At 43.1% G+C, this 27,585-nt stretch overlaps 1 protein-coding gene across 3 annotated transcripts in view; it reads left to right on the forward strand.

Moving 5' to 3' along the window:
* Mnd1 (meiotic nuclear divisions 1) overlaps positions 1 to 24,729 on the forward strand; it is a 49,375-nt gene extending 24,646 nt beyond the window's left edge. The window contains exons 5-8 of one of the 3 annotated variants that reach the window (XM_057757187.1): positions 1,437 to 1,511; positions 8,287 to 8,401; positions 16,094 to 16,138; positions 24,618 to 24,729. In XM_057757187.1, the coding sequence (XP_057613170.1) occupies positions 1,437 to 1,511; positions 8,287 to 8,401; positions 16,094 to 16,138; positions 24,618 to 24,643 (261 nt within the window). In that variant the 3' untranslated portion in view covers positions 24,644 to 24,729. Of the gene's footprint in view, positions 1 to 1,436; positions 1,512 to 8,286; positions 8,402 to 16,093; positions 16,139 to 16,469; positions 16,592 to 21,980; positions 22,208 to 24,617 lie in introns of those variants that run through there. The other 2 variants (XM_057757186.1, XM_057757188.1) reach the window with 2 other exon arrangements.
* Positions 24,730 to 27,585: the final 2,856 nt, after the last annotated feature.

The raw sequence follows: 27,585 nt of genomic DNA on the forward strand, positions 1-27,585 counted from the left end.
TTTAATCCCAGCACTCAGGAGACAGAGCAGGCAGATCTCTGTGAGTTCGAGGCCAGCCTGGTCTACAGAGCAAATGCCAGGACAGGCTCCAAAGCTACAGAGAAACCCTGTCCCAAAAAAACAAATTAAAAGAATATTTATAGAATTGGCAGCAGGTAACAGATGTGTGACGTGTGCAGGACTTCTAGATGCTCCAGTGGGGACAAGTGAGGTAGACGGTGCTGACTGGCTGTAGTGAGGTAGTGCTGACTGGCTGTAGTGAGGTAGTGCTGACTGACTGTAGTGAGGTAGTGCTGACTGACTGTAGTGAGGTAGATGGTGCTGACTGGCTGTAGTGAGGTAGTGCTGACTGGCTGTAGTGAGGTAGATGGCGCTGACTGACTGTAGTGAGGTAGTGCTGACTGACTGTAGTGACATAGTACTGACTTACTGAGGTTGCACAGTACGAGTCAACAGGAAACAGCATGAGGTATTCTCCAGAGACCTTAGTCAAAAGTGAAATGAAATTTGAGTACAGAGTTTTAAAGGAGATATTTTTGAATTTTCAAATCCAACTTAAAACTGAACTAACTTTAAGTAGTTTATTAACTTAGAGGTTATTTGGGTTAGAGATGGAAAAACAGCTAAAGATTACATAAAAATATTGAAGACATGACTGGGGGTGGTGCCACAGGCCTTTAATCCCAGCTCCTGGAGAGGCTGTGGCACATTCTTCTCTTTGAGTTTCAGGCTAGTGAGGACTATGTAGTGAGACCTTGTCTCAGAACAACAAAAATTGGGAAAAAAAGACTTTTTTTGGTGGGGGGATAAAATAAGAAAACATTTACTTTTGAGTAGGCTAATGTTTATGTCTATTGACATAGACTGTTTTTATTTGTTTTTCAAGAAGGGTTTCTCTGTGTAACAGCCCTGACCGTTCTGGAACTCATTTTGTAGAGTAGGCTGACCTCAAACTCACAGTGCTGGGATTAAAGGTGTGCACCACCATTTTCTTATTTAGTGATAGATGGGGGAGAGCCTAGCATTATGGGTGGCACAGGTGGTCCTGGGTGCTGTAAGAAAACAAGCTGAGCCAGTAAGCAGATCCTCCATGGCCTCTGCATCAGCTTTTGCCTCTAGCTTCCTGCTCTGTTTGTGATCCTGTCCTGACTTCCTCTGGTGCATTATGGATGTGGAAGTGTACGCTGAATTACCCCCCCCCCACCACCACCACCACTCCCTTTCGGTCTTGGCCGTTCCGTCTAGCAGTCAATGGTAACCCTAAGACACTTTTCTTTCATTCTGCTCTAATGATTGACAATCTTCTTCAAATTAGAAACATTAGTTTTCAGTGTGGCCTTTAGAGCTGAACCGGCAGTCTGTTTCATTTTATCTTCTATCCTGTCTGCCAGGCAGATTCTTAGCAAACCATTTTATCTGCTTGATTCTCTCTCTAGCTGTTGGAGGGAAGCCAGAAGCATGCAAACCTGCAGAAGAGCATCGAGAAAGCTAGAATTGGCCGGCAAGAGACCGTAAGTCTGTGTCTGTGAATTCTTGTGTGTGTGTGTGTGTGTGTAATAGCAACATAAACCCTGGAGCCAGGCTGCCTGACTTTGAAATTCTCCTAAATTTTGTTCTTAACTTTCTAGGTTGTAACATGGGGATAACAGAACATGTTCATTAGGTTATGGTGTGGATTAAAGTAGTCCGTATTTGCAGAGGTTTAAAGGGATGTTTGGTACATAAGAAGCCCTATTAAATATGTAGGTAGGTATTTTAAGAATTGTAGGGCTGGAGATATGGCTTAGCTGTTAAATACTCACAACCAAAAATGTAAGAGTTCTGTTCCCAGCACCCACGGCTGTCTCTCCACACACACACACACACACACACACACACACACACACACAAAAGAATTGTCAAAACTTTTGGCACATAATAGAAAAATTATCACTATAATAATATTCGTGTGATGGCTACTTTTGGTTGTCAACTTGACTACATCTGGAATTAACAAAAACACAAGTGATTAGGTACAACCGCGAGGTATTATTTTCTCAATTAAATCATTTAAAGGGAAGATCCCCTTTTAATGCAGATCTTTTGAGGTGGGAAGATTCCTATTCATCTGCTGGAAGCCAGTGTGAAGGACAGGGAGGAAGGAACCTGCTCTTTCTTTCCTTCCCTCCCTCCCTCCCTCCCTCCCTCCCTCCCTCCCTCCCTCCCTCCCTCCTTCCCTTCCTTCCTTCCTCCTTCCCTCCTTCCTTCCTCCCTCCCTCCCTTCCTTCCTTCCTCCCTTCCCTTCCTCCTCCTCCTCTCCTTCCTTCCTTCCTTCCTTCCTTCCTTCCTTCCTTCCTTCCTTTCTTCTATCATCTACCTATCTACCTACCTATTTTTTCTTTCTTCCTTCCATCCATCCATCCATCCATCCATCCATCCACCCATCCATCCATCGTCTATCTAGTGATATATATCCAGAAGTGATTCCAGAGCAATAGAAGTATAGGGATGAATTTTTTAAGTATCTAGAATAGGTTTTCCAATTTTCCGACCTCTACTCTGAGCCCTCTCCAGTTATGGAGCTTCTCCTAGACACGTGGACAGTGTTGAAAGCCCACGGTATGAACTATTTTACAAACTTAAGGAGACAAATGTATCAGATTATCCTGATGCACCAATTGTGAGAGGCAACAGATTTGGTGACTTTATGTATGAAATTTTTGACAGTTTCTAAAAAAATAAGGAAATGATGATGCTGGTTGTTTGCTCCAAGGATCTCTGGATAAACTGGCAATGGAAGAATATGCTCTATGATGAAACTAACTTCTAGCATCCAGGACACAGTGGTGGACAACAAGCGCAAGGAGCAGAAAATCAAACCAAAGCCTTCTTTATGTGACTGGCTGAGTTCCACAGAAAATCCAAGTCCCAGCCTCTGAGGGTGTTGAAGTAGGGGCACTAATGGTAGAAAATGGGATCCTGTACTTAGGGTGGAGATGTGTGGGAGGAGCCTGTGGAGGCTAAGAACTCTGAATCTTCAGGCACTCGAGGGTTTCTCTCTCCTGAGGAGGTAGTCACTTCATCCACAGCAGAAAATGTGCCCCACCCCCGGAATACTGCTTCTGTTGCCTTTGACCCAGGAAATGGATCATTTTCATCTGCTAAACCAACAGTCATTTCCCCTAAGGAGATGCTAGGCAAGGGATACTGATGACCCCCCAGGGCCCACCAATAGTCACCTCCAGACCTACAACCAGACGAAGGGCTAAGTAGACAAAGTGATACTGATGACCCAGGGCACCAATAGTCACCTCTAGACCATAACCAGACTAAGGACTAAGCAGGCAAGGTAATACTGATGACTCCCAGGTAACCAGTGGTCACCTCTAGACTACAACCAGACTAAGGCCTAAGCAGGCAAGGTGATACTGATGACCCCCAGGTAACCAATGGTCACCTCTAGACCTATAACCAGACTAAGGACTAAGCAAACAGGGCCCACCAATAGTTACCTCTAGACCTACAACCAGACTAAGGGCTAAGCAGGCTCCTTAGAGGGGAGATAGAAAGGAGGTGCACTACAGTACAAGAGAGCTTAATGAGCTTGATAATTTATTCATGCAGAAGTCTGGAGAAGGTGCGTGGAAATGGAGTTTAAGGATGTAGGATGTAGACAGAGCATAAAACTGGATCAGGCTGAGTTTTTTGCTATGGGCTCACTGAATGAAGATTCTCGGTTTGGTATAGACGCTTTCTCAGTTTAAAAAAAAAAATGTCAAAACGTTTGTTTGAATGGTTGGCTGAAGCGTTTGTCAAGAGAAGGCCCAGGCCTGATATCCCTTGGCTTAGGGTCGATGAAGGGATTTGAAGACTGAGGAGAATTGCAGTGCAGGAGTGGGCGCCCTGTGAAACCTGTCCTCCACGGGGGACACAGAAGAGACATGTTCTTCACGAATCCAGAAGTCATAGAATGGTAAGGGAGCATCAGCTCATCTGGAGAGCCTTGCTGTCACTCCTTCCCTGTGCCGACCTTAGGGCTGGAGATGCTACTGCTCAGTTGGATGAATTAAAGGCAGTGGGTTTAATTGGGACCTGAAGTAGCTGGGGCCAGGTGGCAGCACTGAATTATCAAAGGCAGGGTGATTCCAGTTAACACAATGGTCAGCCCAGACCATCAGAAAGCATAGAGAGTTACAATTCATAACAGTTGAAAAATTACATTTATGAAGTAGCAACAAAAATACTTTTAAGGTTGGGTGAAATCAGATATTTCTCTCCCACCCTCCTGTTCCTAAATACCTGGCAGCCACTTCTCAAGTTAGCACAGAGACTTAATATTATTACAAATGCTTAAAATTAGACTTAAAATTATTTATAAATGCTCAGACTTATTACTAACTTTAACATTTACGTTAACCCATATTCCTTATTTATTTATAAATACTCAGACTTATTACTAGCTAACTTTAACATTTACGTTAACCCATATTCCTTATTTATTTATGAATGCTCAGACTTATTACTAACTAACTTTAACATTTACGTTAACCCATATTCCTTATTTACGTTCTGCCACATGACAGTTCATTTTCTCAGTATGGCATACCCACTACTCTCTCTCCTCATTCCACCCTTCTTCTCCCCATCATCCTTAGTTGGGTAACCCCGCCTATACTTCCTGCCTGGCTACTGGCCAGCCATCATTTTATTAAACCAATTCGAGTGACAAATCTTTACAGTGCACAGGAGGACTATCCCACAGCAGTTGGGGTCAGCATGGAGCTGTATTATAGGCTGCTGCATTGGGAAGGGGGAGGGCCACTGCTCTGGTGCCTTCTGTAGAGCTAGGTTTATAGATACAAAATTGCTGAAATTTGGTTTTATTATGGAAGCTCTTTATTTGTCCATCTATTGTGATGGAAGGTTTTCCTGGGTATAAGAATTCGGGTTGGATCTAAGAGTCTCAGAGTCTCTCTAGACCCTTCTGGGTTTTGGTGTCTCCATTGAGAAGTGGACATTAGGGCTGGAGAGATGGCTCAGAGGTTAAGAGCATTGCCTGCTCTACCAAAGGTCCTGAGTTCAATTCCCAGCAACCACATGGTGGCTCACAACCATCTGTAATGGGGTCTGGTGCCCTCTTCTGGCCTGCAGGTATACACACAGGCAGAATATCGTATACATAATAAATAAATAAACATTTTTTTTTTTAAAAAAAAAAGAGAGAAGTGGACATTATTCTAATGGTTATTTGGTTTTGTAATACTCCTGCTTTGCTCTGTGTGTTTACTGTTTTGATTATTATGTAGCTTTTCTGGTCCTGTCTGGAGTCCTGTATGCTTCTTGCACCTTGATAGGTTCTACCTTCTTTAGACTGGGGAAATTTCTTCTACAATTTTGTTGGAAATATTTACTGTAGCTTTGCTTTGTGTTTCTGCTTTTTCCTGTATTCCTGTTATTCATAGATTTGGTCTCTTCACAGTGTCCCAGATGTCCTGGATCTTTTATGCCTGGATTTCTTAGATTTAACATTTTCTTTGACCAGGCTATCCATTTCTTACATCTTGTCTTCAATGCCCAAGATTCTCTCTTCCATCTTTTGTATTCTGTTGGTGAGGCTTGCCTCTGAGGGTCCTGTCTGAATTTCTAAATTTTCATTTCTGGTTTTCTCTCAGTTTGGGTTTTCTTTATTGATTCTGTTTCTCCCTGCAGTTCTCAAACTGAAGAGGAAGTAAGATCCAGGTGTCACCCAAACCTGCTCTAACTTTTCCTGTAGTTGAGAGAAGCAGCATCAATGAGTAGTGCCATAAACATCCCTAGAAGCTGCCAGCCTGTCTGCCGAGTGAGTCAGTCCTCTTAGCCAGTGCAGCTGCGCTGGGGCGGGGCCTCCTGTCCGTCGAGACATAGTGGAGCTTCCTTTAGCAGAAGGGCATCTAACCTGAAAGCTCCTAAGGAAGCCTCGCCACCCCTGTCTGTTAGGGGTCAGCCATGGAAATGTTGCTGAAGAAGTCACTAACACCGGGCACTTTGTCAGGAACTTTCTAAGTGTGTTTTGCTTGCCAGCAGTATAAGAAGGGGCTGCTATTACGATCTCCAGTCTTGTATTTGAGGAACCAGAAGCATGCAGACATTAACTGTCATGGCAGAGATTCCACACCCAGTGCTTGGAGCATGGCCACTGCGCTCACACAGACCTTCACCCTTTGCTCCTCCTGTCCTCGTCTTTCCTCTGTGGAAGCGTGTTTAACCGGGGTGTAGACAGCAGGTGGTAACCATTGTGGTACATCCTAGTTAGCCTCGGACTTCTCTGAGCTGTGTCAATACAGTATTTACTAATTATATTCACCCCTTACATTTAAATCATATACAGTTCAGTTTCCAGACACAACTGCCATAGACCTGTGCTGGAACGTACAGAGCTAGGTTGTTCCCAGCATGCACTGTTCTGTTGGGCTAGTCTATTCTAGAGCATGGTACTTTGTAGACAGCAGGAACAGTAGCAAAACCAAAGCCAGGGTACAAATAGGACGTACGGATGGCAGGGAAGCCTTAGGCCGGCACCATTCAGGCCACTTGAACTTTGATTTTTACGTTGTATTTGTCTGGGAATGTTTGCCAGCATTTGATTTTGTATGAATTATTTTTCAGGTTTCACAAATGTCAGTCACACAGTCATAGCAATATGACATCTCTGTGTTGATGAGGGCTCTGTCTAAAATGTCAGAGGGTGCCTGTTGGCTTATGCTATTGAAAAGCCTTATTTGGTTCACCTTGAAAGAAAAATGACAGGAGGCCATTTTTGATCCCCTTAAATATTTATAAAGGTTAATCATTTAAAGTTGAAAAAAATCTACAACATTTCTTCAAACACTTTTTGAAGTACAATTGTTTAATGATTAATGTTGCTAGAAACCATGACTTACGTGCATGAGCTCAAGCCATGAAATTACCCAGAAAGCAGAGTGACCTTTCCTCTGGTGTATGGTGACGTCATCCTCTTTGAGTTCATCCATGTGTAACCATATCTTCTTGCCTGCTTTTTATTGTTCTTTCTACATATCATTATTTAATTATTATATATGAAAGGCACGAGGTTTCAGAGGCTTGTTCTTACGCTGTGCATATTGTGTGTGTACTGAGGCTTGTTCTTACACTGTGCATATTGTGTATATTGAGGTTTGTTCTTACACTGTGCATATTTGTGTGTACTGAGGTTTGTTCTTACATTGTTCATATTGTGTGTGCACTGAGGTTTGTTCTTACACTGTGCATATTGTGTGTACACTGAGGTTTGTTCTTACACTGTGCATATTGTGTGTATACTGAGGTTTGTCCACTGAGGAACTGGCTCCAAGACCTTGTGATAATAAAATCTGGATGCTCCAGTTCCTTTAGGTTTTCTCATGGGGCTCACAGGTGCAGGTGCTTGCTGCCAAGCCTTACAGCCTGAGTTCGATCCCTGGGACCATGTCAGTTATGTTTGTCTCTATATAATACCTATGTAAAATGTATTTTCACGTAAATGTAATGTATGTTTATAAAATGACACAACAGTTGCATATATCTTATTAATCATCATATATTTTAAATAATCTCTAGATTACTTGTAATTCCTACTACAACAGAAGTGTTCTGTAAACATGTCTTCCTGTTACGTCATAGAGTGACACTGAAGGAAACGTCTGTGTGTGTAGTACGGGTGTATTTTCTCTCTTCGGGGCTTTGATATGAATGAGGAACCTGTGGATACTGGGAGCTGATTATATAAATATGTCATATACATGTGTTTACAGAATTTATTACTTCATTACACATGAGATTTATTTTGTTGCGGAATAAAATATTTAACTATGTAAAGATATATTACATTTGTTGTATTGCAGAATAATTGTTAACTCTATAAAGATTTTTGTATTTGTTTAACTATGTAAAGATGTGTTGCTGTTTTACCTTGCCTACCTAAGGTACCTGATTGGTCTAATGAAAAGCTAAACAGCCAATAGCTAGGCAGAAGAGGGATAGGTGGGGCTGGTGGGCAAGAGGAAAGGGGAGCCAGCCAGCCAGACATGGGGGAAGCAGGAAAGCAGTACAAACAGAGTAAATGAGGTAAACAAGCCTCAGGGAAACACATGGAATGATAGAAATGGGTTAATTTAAGTTTAAAAAGCGAGCCAGAAACAAGCCTAAGTTAAAGCTGAGCTTTAATTCATAATTAATAATAAGTTTTCTTGTGATGATTTGGGGGCTGGAGGTCCAAGAACACCTGCTACATGATTTGGCCTAACTGTACACGAAATCCTTTCCCTCCAGGAAGAACGAGCCATGCTTGTAAAAGAACTTTCTTCATTTCGGGACCAAAGGGATCAACTTAAGGCAGAAGTTGAAAAATACAGAGAATGTGACCCACAAGTAGTAGAAGAGATCCGTAAGTTCATGTCTGCGTGTGCTCTCAGCTCTGACACGGGAAGCATTTCTGAAGTAAAGCAGTAAACAGGTGGTAGGACAGACAGGCATAAGACAGGAAGCAGAGAGGTCAGAGAAGGAGTCTAAGAAAAGGATACTAGAAATACAAGAGCTTGCCTTATGTGTGTACCAGTGATTTTCTTCCTTGTGTGTGGAGGCCAGAGGGCAGCTTACGGTAGCTGGTTCTCTCCTTTCACCACACGGATTCCAGGAATCCGAGTCAGGTCATCAGGCTTGGTGGCAGCACCTTTTAGCGACAGAGCCATCTTGACTGCCTTCCTTCAATTTTAAAAAACAGAATCTTAAAACCTTGATATTATTAATGTATTTATAGAAACATAAAATTTAACACATAGATTTTAAAAAGCATAATGATATAGATTTTAATTGTTAGGAAAATATGTATAACTTTTTAAAAGATCTGACAGCACATGACTGAGACTTTGAGAAACCTGGGACTACTTGGTACTTTAGGAGTAGCCTGAGCATAGTTGTATTATAGTTGATCCAATGTGCGGCCTAGCACACACATGCACATGTGTGTTGTCTTTTGGCCCAGGCTGGCCTCAGCCTCCAGAGGGCTGGGATTTCCGTACAGTCCGGGTCACCTGCCCCAGGAAACACCTGTGAACATACATGGAGACCACAGAGTGGAAGCTTTATTGGCGCCGACTAAGAAGTATAGAATGTAAATACAGTAAAAAGGAGAGAAGTCAGCTAAGTGGAACATGTGCTGCCATACGGAAAAGCTGTTAGATTGCAAAACAGCAGTGAGAGGAGCAGACCCAGTCCGAGGGTGTGAGGGTCAGATTGTCTTTCTGGGAAAACAAAAGCTTTTCAGGAACTGCTTGCAGGTACTGCCATTATGACCCTGAGAGCAAGTCACCTGAGGGTGTGGAGCCTGGGGAAGAAGCGTGTCTGAAGCTCTGGGGACCTTCAGGCACACCACACAGCTGACTTCTTCCCTGTTGAGACTGATGAAAAGCAGGCCAGCTGGCTGGTCAACACCACCTCCTTTTTCTCCTGCTCCTCCGATGTCGTCACAACTTTCAGTTCGAGTAGCTGTTGTAGTGCCGGCTTTAGCTGAGCACTCTATTCCATAGGGTGATGTAAAAAGTCTGTGTGCAGACCTGTCTCCCTAGCCCTGAACTCACAGAGATGACCATCTCGGAGAGCTCCGCTTCCAGCTCTTGGTGAAAATCTCTGTCTCTTTATAAAATGTTTAGACTCTAGAGACCAGCAGCAGCCCCCTGGTGTGCAGTGATTCTACCACTTTCCTTGGAGCACCAGTCCTTCTCCTCCTCCTCTTCCTCCTCCATCTCCATTTTTACTCATTTATTATGTATACAATATTCTGCCTGCATGTTTGCCTACATGGCAGAAGAGGGCACCAGATCTCATTACAGATGGTTGTGAGTCACCATGTGGTTGCTGGGATGGAAGAGCGGCCAGTGCTCTTGACCTCTGAGCCCTCTCTGCAGCCCCAGAGCAGCTCTTCTTTGCGTCTATTCCGTTTTTTCTCTACTTACTAGTTGTCAGTGTTCGCCCTCATTGGTACTGCCCGGTGTGTCCTGGGGCAGTTGGCTTCTGCTGCCATTACTTCTAGATATCACTCACCACCAGGATACTCAGGATGGAAAGCATCAAACTGTTGCCAGGTATCTTAGCAGGTCCCACAACAAGCTTGGGAGTAGTTTTAAAAATCCAAAATCACCTAGCAAAAAGAGTTTGTTTTGCTTTCAAAGGTTGAGGGTTTTTTTTTTTGTCTGCATGTTTCCTTCACTGTTTATTGTTGAACCCTAAATATAAGTATGTGTGTGTGTGTGTGTGCGCGCGCGCGCGCACGCACACGCATGTGCATATGAGTGTGTGTTTGGAATGCAAGTCAATATACCAGCTGTGCAGATACTAGGAGGATATCACACACAGCAAACAGGGTGATCTGTCGGTCAGCGCTGGACCAGAAGCACATCCAGCAGAGCATTAAAACGCTTACAGCGTCCATGGGTTAGAAACTCAAGAGTCATTATGAAAGGTATCACAGAGACCCACATCAGGCTTGTTGACAGGAAGACTGTGTTTGACACGAGAGTTACAGTGGATTAAGAACAGATTACTTTTTGTCCAAGAACAGATTAGTGTATTTGAAGACATAGCAAACAGAAAACATTAGCCATCAAGCTGGCATCCATGGTCTGAGAACAACCTAGCCTAACATATGTGTAATGGAACTCAGAAAAGAGTGGAGTGCTTGCTGGACCAGGAAGATATCTGTAAAAACAATTGTTTTTAAGTTTTTATGAAGCAAATTGTACTCTGGCTACTGGCCAGGTCCCTGCACCCATGCAGTAGATATTATAAATTATTCATGAAAAATTTCAATGAAAACCACAAATTCCACAGATCTAAGAACTTAAAATTGTTAGTATAGATGTCAGAAATGTCTAAATTTAAACCTTATTAAATTTAAACAGCTTTACTAGGGTCTAACTTCCTGCCCCAAATCGCAATGTGCTTCTTTATAATGAAGACTTTCAGAGGATTTCAGCGATCAGGTTAGTGCAGGAAGAATTGGGTTCAAGGATTACGTGCTTTATAAATTGATTTTAATAGGATTTAACTCAACAGCAAGTTCCCGTAGCCACTTTCCAACACTCAGTCTTATCCAGGCTATCCTTGAGTCATGTGGGATACACTTTCGTGATAATAGTTCACAAAGACATGCTTGTGTATTATCTCTTTCTTAACACAATGCCTGTAGCCAATGGTGGATCTAGAAAACATCATATTAGGGAGGTGACCCAGACCCAGGCCCAGAAAGACAAATATCACATGTACTCACTCATAAGTGGCTTTTAGACAAAAAGCAAAGAAAACCAGCCTACAGTTCACAACCCCAGAGAACCTAGACAACAATGAGGACCCTAAGAGAGTCAAACATGTGTCTAATCTACATGGGAAGTAGAAAAAGATGAGATCTCCTGAGTAAATTAGGAGCATGGGGACCATGAGAGAGGGTAGAGGGGAGGAGAGAGTAAGGGAGAGAAGCAGGAAAAAAAATGTAGAGCTCAATAAAAATCAATTTTAAAAATGCCTGTAGGAAATATTTGTAGTTCAGCAAATATTCTAGTTGGATAATTGATTTCATTGACAAGTTTAATTTGTAAGTAACTAGGGAATTAGGGTCAACGTAATTGTCTTATGTAATAGTATTTTTAGCCAAGTCAACCACTATTTGAACAAGACTAGATAAAACTAGTGGTAGAAACTAAGTTCCCACAAACATACTTGAAAGTAAGTCAGGTGTGGTGTCCCATGCTGTGTGGGAGACTGAGGCACAGAGATGGAAAGGTCAAGACCAGCCTGGGCAACTTCAGCCCTGGCTTGTGGTTGTTGTTGATTTTGTTCTCCCCCTCCCCACTTTGGGTTTTTGAAGCAGGGTTCCTCTGTGAAGCCCTGGCTGTCCTAAAACTTGCTTTGTAGACCAGATTGGCCTCAAACTCAGAGATCAACTTGTCCCTGCCTCTTGAGTTCTAGAATTAAAGGTATGTGCCATCATCACCACTGCCTAGCTGCCACGTTATATTTTAAGTGTGCAGTTTTGTATTAAAAAATTAAAAGACATGCAAAGAAACAAGAAATGCTCCCCACAAGCCACAGTTAAAGTCCTCAGTAGAAACTGTTCTGAGGAAAAAAACGTTCTCAATGTCCACTGAAGGAGACCTGTCTAAAAAGTAAAGACAGGCCTAAGGTTATCTCACAGAAAAGATAATATTATTAAAGAAACAGAAATCAGACCAGAAGAGCCAAGTGGGAACTCTGGAGTCTAAAACTGCAGTAACTGTAGTGACAGAGGTTTGAGCCAGCTGCAGAGAAAAACAGGTTGGAAGCTGGTTCAACAGAAATTTCCTGATCTGAGGAAAAACGAACAACCAGGAAGCAGTTCCAGATTCTCAGGCCTGTACCACATCATGATCCCCTAACTAAGGACAACTCTGGAAGTAGCAAGAAAGAAGCAAGTCGTCACAGTTGGGGATCTCCACTAAAATTAACTGTTGTTTCTACTTAGAAAACAGAGAGGCCAAAAGCACAGGAGGAGAACATGTTCAAAATACTGAAGGACAGCTGTCAATCACGGTTTCCATATCTAGAAACAGTGCTTTCAGAGATAACAAGCAGAATAAAAGACCCTCGAGTGAACAACTACTAGCTTATACCTGACCTTAGAACTCAGTTTTGTCCATATAAAAAAAGAAATCACCAGTGATTTAAGCAAACAGACAATATACAGACTTCTGTATATTTCCTTTTCTGATTTAGGACATAGTTGTGTAAGCAGCACTGTCTGCAAACGACCACACAGTACATAAAATACAGTCTGTGGCAATGCCGGCATAACCTGGAGGGTGGACATGATGTGTACATACAGCAGGGAAAGCCAGATGGAAATTAGGTTGATATTTATCCGAATTTTCTGTAGTTAGTGGCAGTCCTCAGAATAGTCACCAAAAGATAACAAAACTACCCTCAAGATACCTGATACAAGAGACAGCCGGGGAGGTAGGAATTACCTTTCTTTGTATTTTCCTGGTGTACAAAAACCCGAGTGTCATCCTCAGTTTTCCTTGCTATTTCAGAGTGCAGAAATTTGAGGGGGGGAGTGGGGAGGAAGGGAGGGAGAGAGAGACAGAGAAACTTTAAATAATTCCACTTAACACAAGCATGGATTTGAGACTATTGAAGGGCAACAGGGACACTTGCCTTAGCGCCTTAGCTCCTCTCTGCTGCGGTGATGAAAGACACCAGGACCCAGAACAGCCTGGGAATGAGTCCCTAGTGATGAGGGAGGCCTGAGAGTGGAAAACAGCATTGAAGGGACATGGCGTGAGGATGTAAACTCCCACAGCCCTCCCCCAGTGACGGGCTTCCTCCAGCCAGGCTCCACCTTTGAAGGGTTCCTCAAACAGCGCCACCAGCTGGGCACCAAGTGTTCAAATATGAGAGAAAAAATTTCACTCAAAGCACCACACATGGGAAATGACAAAATGTCAGGTAAATCATATCATAATTATACTAAGTGAAAATGGCTTGTTTTCCAATTAAAAGGTTAGGAAGGCCAAAATTGAAGGAAACAAGTAAGCTGATTATATACCACCTACAGGAGACTCATATTTAAAGACTAGAATATGTCGACAGTAAAAGGCTAGAGGAAGACTTGGAGACAGTAATTGAAAGAGGTCGTAGCAGCTAAACTAAGAGCAAGGAAAGTAGACTCTGAGAAGTTATTGCTAGTGTGGAAAAGTGCGGTTTACAATGATGATGAAGGGTCAGCAGGTACAAGTTACGGACGTGCATAGCTGTAGAATGAGAAATGTCTCCCTCAGGCTCCTGCATTTGAACCCTGGTTCCCAGCTGATGCCACTCCTGCAGGTTGAGGAGATGTAGCCTAAGTGGAGGATGTTTGAAGGGAGGTGGGTTTTGAGAGGTCAAACTTTTCCTCCTTTCTGTTTGAGCTTTGCTTCCTGCTTGTATTTGATGATGGGAGTTCTCAGCTCCCTTTTGCTGCCACATTTCCCTGCAGTGCCCGCTACTGTCCCTCCAACATGTCCTCCTCCACATCCCTCCAGTGCCTGCTACTGTCCCTCCACCGTGTTCCTCCAGAGCCCACTGCTGTACCTCCTCACCATGATGGTTCTTCTGGAACTGTAAACCAAAAAACTTTCCCCCTTAGGTTGCCTTTGGCCATGGTGTTTATCCTAGCAACAGAAAACTAACATTGTAACTAACACAAGAAGGCTAAAATACATGGAACAAAAGCTTAAGGAATTAAAAAGACAAATAGATAATTCACAGTAATTATTTGAGTATGTGTTCATCATGTAAATGCAGTTCCTCCTTGCAGAAGGAGGCATTGGATTCCCTGAATCAGAGCTGCCATGCAAATGCTGGGAGTTGAACCCTGGTCTCCTGAGAAGGCAGCCAATGCTGTTAACCCTTGAGCCATCTCTCCAGCCCCAGATGACTATGAAGGCGCAAGTCATAAACAATCCCACACCAGTTTGGAATTGTGATTAATAGGGTGGTATTTATTTAAAGGGGAATAAACTTACAGATCACGGTCCCAGACAACAGCCCTCTGCGCAATTAGGAAGAAGTCTAGTCGCCGAACCGGAGCAGGAAGTAAAGAGAGCGAGGAGGGAAGTAGCCGCCTTTTTAAAGGGAAAGAGACCACGCCTCAATGGGCTGGTATCTCAGCAGCTATTGGCTGGAGGAGCGGAAGGACCTCCCGCAACATGACTACAGTTTTGTTTTGTTGTTTTAAAGACAAGTGTTGTTGAGGATGTGGAGAATTGGAACCCTGTGTAGCTGGTAGGATTACAAAGTGGTTCAGGTACTTTAAAAAGTAAAGGCCAGGTGTGGTGACCTGCATTTACAACCCTATCAGTTAGGAGGCAGAGGCAGGAAGATTGGCAAGTTTGAGGCTAGCCTGACCTATATAAGCAGAGCCAGGAACTTAAGGTAAGACCCTGTCTCAAAGAAACAAAGAATTATCCATTCTCAAAATAGCACAAACATATGAGTCATCAGTTCTGTTGTTAGACTCATACTCAAGAGAATTGAGAATATGCTCAGTGCAATTATTTTTTGGGTTCATGGAAATGGTCCATTGTCTGTAAGCAGATGAATGGGTAAGCAAATTGTGAAATGTAGTTTATTATATGAGATAATAGATAATGGTATATGATGAACCCTGAACCACACTCAAGAGAACACATTTCCTTCATATAGAGTATCCCCACAGGGTAGAGCCATAAGGTAGAAAGCAAATGGTGGCTGTTAGGGGCTAGAAGGTGGGAATTGTGTTGTCTGTAGACCAGTCTGACCTGAACTTAACAGAGATCCTCGTGCCTCTGCCTTCCAAGTGCTTGGATTAAAGATGTGAACCACCATGCCCAGCTTTATTTCTAAAATTTTTAAAAGTCAAGATTTACCGTAGCCTAAGAATATCTAGAGTAAGCTGGGCAGTAGTCATACACACCTTTAATCCCAGCACTTGGGAAGCAGAGACAGGTGGATCTCTGTGAGTTCAAGTCCAGCCTGGTCTACATAGTAAGTTCCAGGATAACCAGAGCTACACAGAGAAACATTGTCTCAAAAAACAAACCAAAAAAAAAAAAAGAAAAGCAAAAATAAAAAAATAGAGTAAAACTCTTATCAATAAGTTGTTTCATCATTTTGATATGGTAGGTTGAGAAACATCTCATTTAAACGTGTACTTTTGGGGATGGCAGGGTATCTCAGAGGTTAAACATGCTGACTGCTGCAAGGGTGCCCTGTGCCCCCACTCTGCCCCCCACAATAAGTAAATAAACGAAGGTGTAAAGTAGCCCTGTGCTTTAAAGAAGTGATGTGTGGAGATGGTCGTTTAGAAAGGGAAGGTGTTCACACTGGCTGTCTGTTCTTTCCTAACACAATTGCAAAGATCTAAAGTTTTCTCGGGCATTTTTAAGATACAATGTTATAACACTACTTGAGCTTTCTCGTGGTAATTTATAATATGTGTAATTTTTAATACTTTGGTGTATATTTCTAGAGGGTTGGAGCTAGTTTTATATGTATAAATATACATGTCATTTTATTTTTTTTCTTCCAGGTCAAGCAAATAAAGTAGCCAAGGAAGCTGCCAACCGATGGACGGGTAAGTGCTGCAGCGGCACTGGACTGTAGCAAAGGCTCCCGTGGTGTGCAGTCCGGTGCCTTTACATGCATTCTGAATCCTCTTACTAAAGTGTCTCTGTGAATCCAGGAGTAGCTCCAAGTTTACCTCTGGTAGGGCTCTCCCTAAACCCGGTTCCTGATCACCGATCTTACATATCTAAGGGTGTTGAAGTCTGTGTAGTTTTGCTTTTCTGTGGTGCTGGGGATTGAGCACAAGGCCTCGCACAAGCCAGGAGAGCGCCCTCCCGTTAATAAGTATCTGCAGCCTGCAGTCATGTATCTGACTTTATAATCCCTTTGGGATTTCGCAGACTCCTGAAGGTCTGTCTTCTGGAAAACAAGAAGAGCTAAGGTGTTTTGAGGATGCTTTGCTGCTCACAGTGTGGTGTGTACTCACCTTATCTCTGTGGGAAACTTCAAACCACACCTGATTGTTGTTCCTCAGTTGAAGCAAGGCCACGCGTGTTGTAGGAAGCAGGCTCTGCTGTGTGATTCTTCTCTGTGAGCCTCTTACACCAGAGATATTCTAAGAAGGAGGGGTTAATGAGCTCTGGCACCAGGTGTGGCGCACATGCTCAGAAACTTCACATCTGGGAGCCTGAGGCCAGAAGACCATGAGTACGGTCAGCTGGGCTACATCATGAGGGTCCATCCTGTCAGGCCTGCTCCCCCATAAATGCATTATGTGTGTTCTAAAGTTTAGGAGAAAGTTAGTAATGATTGTTGTGATAAGACAAGTATGATCAAAGTAGCACTGATGTTTTCCAGTGATTGATAATAAGATGGTGGTGGTTGAGTTTCTCCACCTGGTCAGAGTCTAATTCCTCTCATTGTTGGTCACTATCATTGTGTTCCCATGGGAGGAGGGTACGCAGTGTGGGGACTGCCAGCCTGCGGGAGACAGGCGTGTGCCAGGCTTCCTGCTGCCAAGCCCAGCCTGCTTTACACAGGAAATTTAAACCTCTTTTCCCTAATAAATAAAAAATATTAATGAATTCTCCTTGGGCTTCTATAAAGCTATTGTTTATTTATTATAAGTTGTTTCCTAAACAGAATGCTGCTTTAGTAAAGAAAACAGAAGAGCAGTCATTGCGTCAGTGACATAGAAGTGACTAAGGTTTACATTGTGAGACGTGAGACACTGTGATGCCCATCTGCAATCCCAGCACTCAGGGGAGGCAGGAAAATCAGAGTTCAAGGCCAGTCTTAGCTAGGTGATGAGTTTAAGACTAACCTAGGCCACATAAAAATAATAGTGATAAAATTGTATTTTACATAGGTCTGAGAAATAGGGAATTCTGAATGTGAAAATAAAGGAAGTGTCCTTGTGGATTGAAGATAGGATGGGCGGGGCTAAGATGAGCGGGGGGCTCAGATGGGAGGGGCTCAGATGGGCAGGGAGGGCAAAGATGGGTGGGGACAGAGATGGGCAGGGACAGAGATGGGCAGGAGTTGAGAGGGTCGGGTCCACCTGAGGATGCACAGGATGGAAGGTGAGCACTGACTATGACCTCCATATGCACCATGACACACACGTGCTCAGCCTCCCCCAACACAACACGACATAAATTCATGATTGTCCTCCAGTGGTTTGCAGGGATGCACCCCTCAAACAGTAGGAGCAGCACTCAGAGCTCCTTATTTGTTCTGTGACCCTTTGAACTTCTCGGAACTGATTCCTCATCTGCTCTGTGAATAATCCCACCTTACTTTTGGAGTCTGCAAGCACTTCAGCATGGTGTTTAGACATCCGTCTTCTTTCTCTGGTTCCCCAAAGCACTGTAAATTCTGGCTATTAAGTAATTATAAATTGTTTCCCCATTTATCATAAACTCACAAAATTGTCATTAGAAAAACTTTCGTAAAAACATTTTTCTCTCTTTGTGGTTAGCTGTCCCCAAAAACAAAGCAAACAAAAAACAAAACAAAACAATTCTGAGAGTTTGAAAAGCCTTTGGAAGGGATATTGTTATGGTGGCAGAAGAACTGCTCAGAACTGTTTCCTGGGCCAGGACGGAGCTCAGGTGGCTGCTTAGCGTGTGTAAAGCCAGGCTGTGTAAAGCCAGGCTGGTAAAGGAGGTGGGGGCGGGAGGGTCAGAAGGTCAAGGTCATTCTACCTCATACAACCCTTCCCTTGTTGGCCTGGCTACTGAGACTTTGAAATATTTTCACTTAAGGCTCCAGCTAACTCTTCACATAAACTTTGTTAGAGAAAGGTGAAGATAAGAGATAAAGGGAGTTACATCCCAGATTTTGAAACAACAGAAAAGATCAGTGTTATTTATACAAAAAATATCAGGTATCAATTAAGTCAGATTTAATTTTACCTCGCAATGTCCTTGAATTGTTTCTAGAACTATGACTCTCCAGGCTAGAGAGATGTTCTTTTTTTTTGGTTTTTCGAGACAGGGTTTCTCTGTGGTTTTGGAGCCTGTCCTGGAACTAGCTCTTGTAGACCAGGCTGGTATCAAACTCAGAGAGATCCGCCTACCTCTACCTCCCGAGTGCTGGGATTAAAGGCGTGCGCCACCACCGCCCGTAGAGGACCAACGTTGAGTTCCCAGCACCTATATGAAGGCTCATAACCGTGTAATGCCAGTTCCAAAGTATTCAACACACTTTCCTGGCCTCCAAAGGCTCCTGCATGCATGTGGCATAAATAAATCCATGCAAGCACATGCACATACACATAAAAATAGTAAATACATTTTGATTTATGTTGTTTTTCAAAACAAAGTTTGTCTGTGCAGCCTTATCACTCCTGGAACTCACTCTGTAGACCAGGCTGGCCTCAAACACACAAAGATCCCTCTTCTTCTGCCTCCTGAGTGCTTGGATTAAAGGTGTGCACCACCACCACCTGTCTGATAGTAGGTTTTTAGAAATACAATATAATCCGATTATGCTCCCCTAAGAACTCCTCCCGGGTCCTCCCTACTTCCCCACCCACCCAATTCGCACTCTTACTTTCTCCCTCTCATTAGGAGATTATAGGTATCTAGAAAATAAAAATAAAAACAAACCAGAATAGGACAAAACAGACGAACAAAAGAAGAGCCAAAGAAAAAGTTCAAACACATAGATATAGAGACAAATTTGCCCACACAGAAATCCCATAAAAACAAAACCAGAAACCAAAATGTGTAATATTTTAAAAAAGAATATCGTTTAATAGTTCAACATTTTAGTTTATAGAATGAGAGATTGCCGCCAGCTTGTGGTGGCACATCCCTTTAATCCCAGCACTCAGGAGGCAGAGGCAGGAGGATCTCTATGAGTTTGAGGTCAGCCTGGTCTACAAAGCAAGGTCCAGGACAGCCAGGGATACACAGAAAAAAAATCTTGTCTTGAAAAAAAATCCCTGTCAACAAAAATAAATAAAAAGAAAAAAAAGAGTTTTAAGTATAGATGAAGTGTATCTTATTTATGTTTTGTACTTCACATCTACTTAACAAATTACATCGTAATAAATCCAGGTAGTAGAGACTTAGTGACTGAGTTTTCTGTGCTAGGAATCAAAAGGCATCTTAGTGCATGAGGTAGAAGACTTCACTGCAAAATCTTACGTTGATATTGAGTATAAAACCATATTAACTAGCAGGAATTAAGACTTACACATCTTAAGGTTGTTTCCTTTAAAAGAATAGTCTGTCCACTTAAAAATAGTGTATAATAGGAGAATTATTTGATAGGGAATGCATTGTCAGGATTATATATGGACCAGCTTCATAAGGCAGACATCCAATGGCCGAGGAGGCTCAGCCAACATCTCTGAATCAACCCCTACGCACCACAGCATGGCTTTTGTTGGCTCTTTTGTTTTTAGTCTTTGGATGTTTTCTTGTCCTTAAGGAGACCTAGAAGCTCCTGTCTCACACTCTGCCGCGTGTGCAGTGCACGAGTGCTGTCTCCTGTCTCACACTCTGCCGCGTGTGCAGTGCACGAGTGCTGTCTCCTGTCTCACACTGCCGCGTGTGCAGTGCACGAGTGCTGTCTCCTGTCTCACACTGCCGTGTGTGCAGTGCACGAGTGCTGTCTCCTGTCTCACACTCTGCCGCGTGTGCAGTGCACGAGTGCTGTCTCCTGTCTCACACTGCCGTGTGTGCAGTGCATGCGTGCTGTCTCCTGTCTCACCTCTGGGCTGTAATTGACCAGGCTTTCCTGACTGTACTCTCCGATAAAACTAACGTAACTCCTGGACTCATGTTGGTTGCTAGTATTCTCATGTTATGAAAAGCTGAGATCCATTTAGATTGTTATGAAGAATAGATTCATTTAAATATCTGTTGGCATTCTGTAACACATTCTTACCCAAACAGTGACAGTTTGTTAGCACTGTTGATTCTTTTTCTAAAAAGACTTTATATATGTATGTGTATATAATATATGTGATATATTATATATATACTGTATAATAATAATAATAATAATATGTGTGTGTATATAAATTAACTAGACCCAAAGCCTATCTAGTCAATGCTCTTCTACCCATCTGGGGTCCAGCACTGTCTGTTCCTCTCAAGCTAGTAGTACTTAACTCTAGAAAGAAACAGAATTCTAAAATTTATGTTTATTTAATACTTAGAATTATACTTCCACAAAGATAGTCTATTAATGAAAGCTGTAATTTCATGCATTGGTTTGCTGGTTGGATGACAGAATATATACTAAGAGTAGTTTAGACGACAGTGTTCTCAGTCACCTGAAGGCCTAGGTCCTGTCCTGAGACCACTGTCTGCCTGCACGTGGCCGTCCTGTCCTCTGAGACCACTGTCTGTCTTGCGTGTGATTGTCCTGTTGTCTGAGATCACTGCCTGCCTGCATGTGGCTGTCCTGTTGTCCTGAGACCACTGTCTGTCTGCACATGACTGTCCTGTCGTCTTTCCTCTGCCAGGTGCTGATCTCTCCCACTGTGTCTAAATTGTAAAGAAACCTATTGCATTTGGTTAGACTCCACCTTAATGGCCTCATTTTAGCTCCATCATCCTTCTAAAGGCTCTGTCTCCAGAACATATAAGGTGGTGTGCTGGTCACTGGCAGGAGTAAGTACATGATGTAGCCGTGGCACCAGGAGGAACTTGTTCCAATCTTTCATTCATTTTTACAACTAGTGCAGAGCACTCTAGCAGACTTGGGAACTTATGCCATCGTTCTTGTGTTCGTGGAAAGCATTTTAATTATAAATCATATAATAGATGAGAACTGCATAGAATTGAGGGGTTGGGGGGATCATCAGCCTACCCCAGGGGCAGTAATACATGGTACCGTCTCCTCCTCTTGCTGCCCTGCAGTGATGCCTGAGCCATAGGCATTGCCCTCCTGTTGTTACTGCACTGGAGTGAAGATCCTTGTCTGGGGATCGTTGTGTACAATTCGGGGTTCTCCCTGTAGGATAAATTTCTTTAAGTAGGTGCAGCACTCCTTTCAGTGGGAGAATACAAATTCCCTGTAGGGATACGAAGACACATCTGTTTCTGTGTTAGTTTAAGAGGAAAACCTTTTCCTGTCCTCTTGCCCAGTCCCTCGGGCTGGCCTGCTTGTCTGGAAGCCATTACTCCGAGGAGAAGGACAGAGGTCTGAAGAGAAAGTGCTCCCTTTGGGAGCAAGAACAGCTGACATTGCTGAGGTAGTGGAGCCTGAGCTCTGGGAGAAATGCAGGAAGACTGAAGGAAGCTGCCCTGTCTGCATTCTTAAGTAGCAAACGACTTCTTATTTTACTGTATCAGAGAGTAATGGAAGCATAGTATCAATACAGATAATTAGGTTATGATGTTTGATGATTGTGTTTTTAATTCTCAAAGATATTTTTAATTTCCTTATAGATAACATATTTGCAATAAAGTCCTGGGCCAAAAGAAAATTTGGGTTTGAAGAAAATAAAATTGACAAAAACTTTGGAATTCCAGAAGACTTTGACTACATAGACTAAAATGTTGGACAATGCAGGATTTGCAGGCTCTTAAATCATCAAGTCTTAAACATTGTCTGACTAATGCTGCCGAATTTCTATCTACTGTTAACTGTTTATCATTTTACAATTTTAAATAAAGTATAAAGTAAGGATGTTCTTTGTCCCTTTTTGGTACCATATTCCACACTGTGCTCACGAAAGTGCTCATCAAGGCAGGCAGCTCATGCAGAGTCCCCACTCCCGCAAGTAAGGTATGCACAGGATTCTTAAAAAGCAAAGCCACGGCATGGTGGGGTTTTTAAATTTCATTCAAATATTAAATGCCCTGTTGCAATGACAGACAGATACACAGATACACACACACACACACACACACACACAGAGTTAGAAATAACCTTTAGAAGGGCTGTTTCACTGTACTCAGTACTTGGTGGAAACGGATGTGACTGACATCCAGTCTTCTGCAAACAGGAAAGTATTTCTTCAGTTTAGAATTGCATTGCAATTCCTCAGACACGAAGACTACTTTGTCCTAATGTTTGGTGCCTTTCTACCAGAAAGAACATGGCCACTGTAGTGATTTATGTCCTTTCAGAAGATGAAGTGTATATGTTCCTTAACATGACACACATAATCATGAGTGCCTGCCCCCGGCCCAGCCATAGAGAGGGAAGGGCTCAGCTTAGCCATCTGGAGCATTTGCGGACACTGCAGACTTAAGGACAAAAGCAGTATGGTAACGCTTACCACGCCACAAGTGCCTCAGTGTCTTCACACTGTCCTGTGCTGGCGAGTCAAGTGCCCCATGTCTCACACGACCCAACTGGCGTCCAGGCCATTTGCTAGGGGCCAGGCCTTTGTGTTATCAGGGGTTGCTCTGGGCCTGCTGATCCCTTCTTGGCTGTGAGCAGTGTGAATTGGTGTGTCTTTGTTTGTTCTTGAGACCGTCTCACTGGACGAAGAATTGGATGTGTGAAATAGAAGCACAGAGCTTTGCATGGTCCCTCATACTTCTAGTCACAGCACTTGGGATACTGAGGCAGAAGGATTACTGTGAGTTCGAGACTAGCCTGGGCTCCAAAGGAAAAGGAAAAAAAAAGAAAGAAAAAGAAACCCCTGACTACACAAACGCAGACATTCTTAAGAGTTTTCAGGCCTGACTCACTATCTTTGCTTCCTTGTTTAGAAAAAGTGTATGTGTGTTCAAAGAAGATGCCTTTTCCTGTAATGCCTGAGGTGCTGTTCTGAAAGCAGGGACTCCTTCTGGATGTGGACCTTCAGGAGGCTAGTGGAGAGTGAGTGAAGGGCTGAGATCCTGTCTGCCCTACACTTAGTGGTGTTACCAGAGTCCTAGAGAAATTGTCATCACTGTACCTGCCTTTCCTGTTTTATTTGCATCACTGTAGAATATAGGAGCTTCAGTTATTGGTGTGTCCCGTACAATGCAAGGAGGGAACCAGTTAGTTCTCTTTATAAGTTGAATTCTCTTTTTGGGATAGTTTTTGTTAATCTGTCCCAAAAAATTACTGCCATTACTCCATAGCTTTTTATCTCCCATGAAAACAAAAGCAAAACCACTGCCCCAACGTAATACATGTTCTGGTTTCTATTCTGAGGTTAGTACATCTTTAAAGTATTTTGACTGATTAATTCCATAGTTTTTTCTACTATCAAATGTATCTCAGCAACTGTTGTTCCTTTCTTATTAGCATTTAGAAAATTCAAAGTTAATAGGTACTCCACTGTAATTGTGGACCAGGCTCGAAAACCTTCAGTCTTCAAATGTGAGCCCACGGTTTCTTTACTTACTTGCTTGCTCACTAGTGTCTTTATGAAGATGTGCACTGTATTACACATCTAGTAAAGATGTGTACTAAAGGTAGTGAAGATGTGTGTCTTTATGAAGGTGTGTACTGAATGTATTTGTTGAGTCAAGATGGGTGGACATTTGGATTTCATGTTATTTCAGACTACATTGAAAGAACATTTCTAAACATATCTCTTGGCACATTTGTGGGAGTTCTGAGGATGAATTCCTTGACCAAAAAAATGTTCCTATTCATGAAGAATTAATCTTCTCAAAAGAGCATGAGAAAGACAAGGCACAGCTGAGTTTTATAGAAAAGAAGTAGAAGGGCTGTGACTTTGAGGCCTTGAACACCTCCACAGAAAAATCATCTCCAAGTCATTTATCTGTAAGTAGTTTTTTGTGTTTAAAATATTGTTTAAAGTTAACTGGGAATCTTTCATCCAAACAGACTTGTGAACAATATTGTACTTTAGTTAGGTTTCATTAGTGGAGAAGTACATTCATAACGTTCCTTGGTCATTAGACTGAAGATTGACGCTCGGGTCAAAGCCCAAGTCCTTTCTGAAAGAGCTCTCTGAGACACGCCTTTACCTGTGAAGACCGTGTCTGATGCAGAGAGGCTGAGCTATTTTGCAAGCCTGGACTTGGAAAGCATCGTGTTTCTCACAACAGTTTGAAAAGTAATTACAGGAACTTGTAAGCCATTTAATTTGAACAGTTGTATGTTTTCCAATGCAGGTGTGTTTGTTAGCATGTTCAGGTAGCCTGCCTTCTGCCTGGGTTTGTTTCCAGTGCTGGGTAACCTCTGGAGACCCACAGCTGCCTGTTTCCCTGCTGCTCGGTGAGTGCCATTAAAGCTATTTGCTTTAATTCTTAGGTCGACTGGAACAAACATTTACCTTTTAAATACGCCAATAAAGTCATCTGCATGGATTGAAATGGCCTGTGTTCATTTGTTTCTTTTTAACAGACAAAAAGAGAGAGAGAGAGAGAGAGAGAGAGAGAGAGAGAGAGAGAGAGAGAGAGAGAAAGAAAGAGGAGGGAAAAAGCATATTTTATAGCAGTGTTTCCTTAATGGATCCAGAGAAGTAGCTTCCTTTGTGTCAGCATGTCATGTAGTGTGACATCGGGGCGTGCCGTATCTACATAGCATCGTTTTCTTGCTCAACCATGACCCAGAGAGGTGCTTCAGCTTTTCTGGCAGACGGACATCAGCAGTGACGGCTACTGCACCCTGCGGTGTTACTGTTTTAAGGTCATTTTAGGAGCGAGGCCGGAGCAATGGAACTAAATATAACCTACAGAGAAAGATGACGTTTTCATTATTCAGCAGAAGCTCCCCGAGGGCATGTTTATTTTCACCCCTTTCATTCCTGTAGGCTGGAGCACTTCCTCGATATTTGACTTGAAAGAATTACGTGATATCTCCACCTCCAATGGCCTCTCACTGCTGCTTATCAGTGCGGTAATTGTAAATGTTAACTGGCCTGGTTCCAGGCAGCTGTTCTTTTTCAGGCCGCTTTTCCCTCAGTCCCTACAACTGTGTCAAATGTTGCCGCTTAGACCTCTGCCTTACTCAACCACACTTCCCTTGATTTTCTGTTAGGAATTTTTTTGCTGCTTTAACTTGGGCCCTCCCTCCTCTCCTTACCACCATCACCTTCTCACCACTTTCCTGCTTAGGCCAAACTCTGCTGTCACTGATGACAAACCTTCTGGGGACTGGGAGCACTGCCTCTCCTCTTCCTAGTGTCTGACTCCAGTGTTGCCTGGTTTTTCCTGACACATCTCCACAGAGCTTCATTAAACTGTGTTGTCCAGATAGGAAAAATGCCATCCCTTCCCTATGGCCTGTTCCCCTAACGATCAGCAAAGTTATTCAGGACACGCCTTGCACATGTATCCCTAACGATCAGCAAAGTTATTCAGGACACGCCTTACACATGTATCCCTAACGATCAGCAAAGTTATTCAGGACATGCCTTGCACATGTTATGCACATGCATCCGGTGCTTTTTCTCCACTATTCAAAATGCTTGACATTCATTTACGGCTCATCTTTGTCAGACTTCATCAGATGATGACACAAAGGGAGATGAGCAGATACAAAAGTAGTGTGAACTATAAAGGGGCTGCAGAGATGGCACCTGCCGCCGAGCCGGGTGACCTGAGTTGGCTCCATAGGACCCACATGGTGGAAGGAGAGAACTGACCCCTGGAAGTTGTCCTCTGACCTCCATATGTGTGCTGAGGCATGTATGTGCTCATATGTGTATATGATGTAAAGTATGAAGAAACCAGGGAGAGCCTATTATAGCCATGCTAAGTGAGCAAAACTCAGGCAGCTGGACCGTTTTCTGGGGTCTGGGTCTCGAGAGCTGCAGCATTAACCCGAGAGTCCACCTTTGGAAGGTACCGCCTGCTCTGGCCCCAATACTTGATACTTTCTTAGAAAAACTGTAACCTTTATTTTTATTGCATTTAATTTTAAATTTCATATGTAGAGTGTATATAATTTCCCCCTTTCTTTACTCTCTTTCATGTCCCCTGTCCTCCCTCTCAAATTTATGTCCTGTTTTTAAAAATTGTGTGTGTTGACACACACATACGCACGCACACATCCATACACTTGTATATATCATATGTAACTTTAGGCAAATATAAAATGATTCCCTATGGGTGTTTCAAACACTCTTAATATTTTTTATTCTTCACTCCCTCTGTATTGTCCTGCTCCCCAGGTAAAGCCCCCCCCCATTTCCCCGATTTCCCCTTCATATCACCTCCATTCTGCGTGTCCCTCCCAAGCCCTCACAGCTCCTCTGGTCTTTCCTGCTCTCTGTGGTTGCTCTAGGTCGAATACTCACACCTGAGGATGTGGAGTAAGGAGCCACAGATGAGAAACATGGGATGTCTGTCTTTCTGGGTCTGGGTTTCCTCATCCAGTATATTTACTAGATCCATCAATTTCTCAGAAATTGTCATGGTTTCGTTTTTCCTCACAGCTGAATAGTCTGCTGGTGTATACGGGCCACATGTCCATGACCCATTGAAGGACACTTAGGTTGTTTCCATTTTCTAGCTACTGTGAGAGGAGCAGCAATGGCCACGGCTGAGTCCACATCCGTGGAGTTAACGTCGAGCCCTTGGGTATGCCAAGGCGTGGTATGGCTGGGTCACATGGTAGACTTAACTTCTGCTCTTGGAGAGCTCCCCACACTGATTTCCAGACTGATTCCCTCAGTTTCCAGTCCCACCCAAGCGAATGAGAGTGCTCTGCCCCCACGTCCTCGCCAGGGTTTACTGTAGAAGCCACTCCTTTTAAACAAGAATAACTTGAAATAGCAAAGTAGATGACACAGAGTAAATTATTATTGTCAGAATTTCCACAGGCCATGTGCTATGTTTTTAATACAGGGAAGACAAATGTATGTGTGGTTGTCGTTACTAGACGACTGGCAAGAAAAAGCTAGAAGGTTGTACAAGAAAATCACCAACAGGGTGAGGAGGAGGGATTTTATTTTCTTTTGACCTAATTATTTGTTTGAAAGCTAAGTTATAGTGCAGGAATTCTAGGGATACTTGCATCTTCTGACCCCCGCTTCCCCGTGTCCCCATCCTCTGCAGTGTTGAACAGTTAGCTCCATCTCCTCCTAGGAAGCCAATGATGTTGTTTGCTGTGTGCTGTGCAGGCAGCCCCTCTGTC

This window comes from Chionomys nivalis, chromosome 24 (genome assembly GCF_950005125.1).
Source record: "Chionomys nivalis chromosome 24, mChiNiv1.1, whole genome shotgun sequence".
NCBI lineage: Eukaryota > Metazoa > Chordata > Mammalia > Rodentia > Cricetidae > Chionomys > Chionomys nivalis.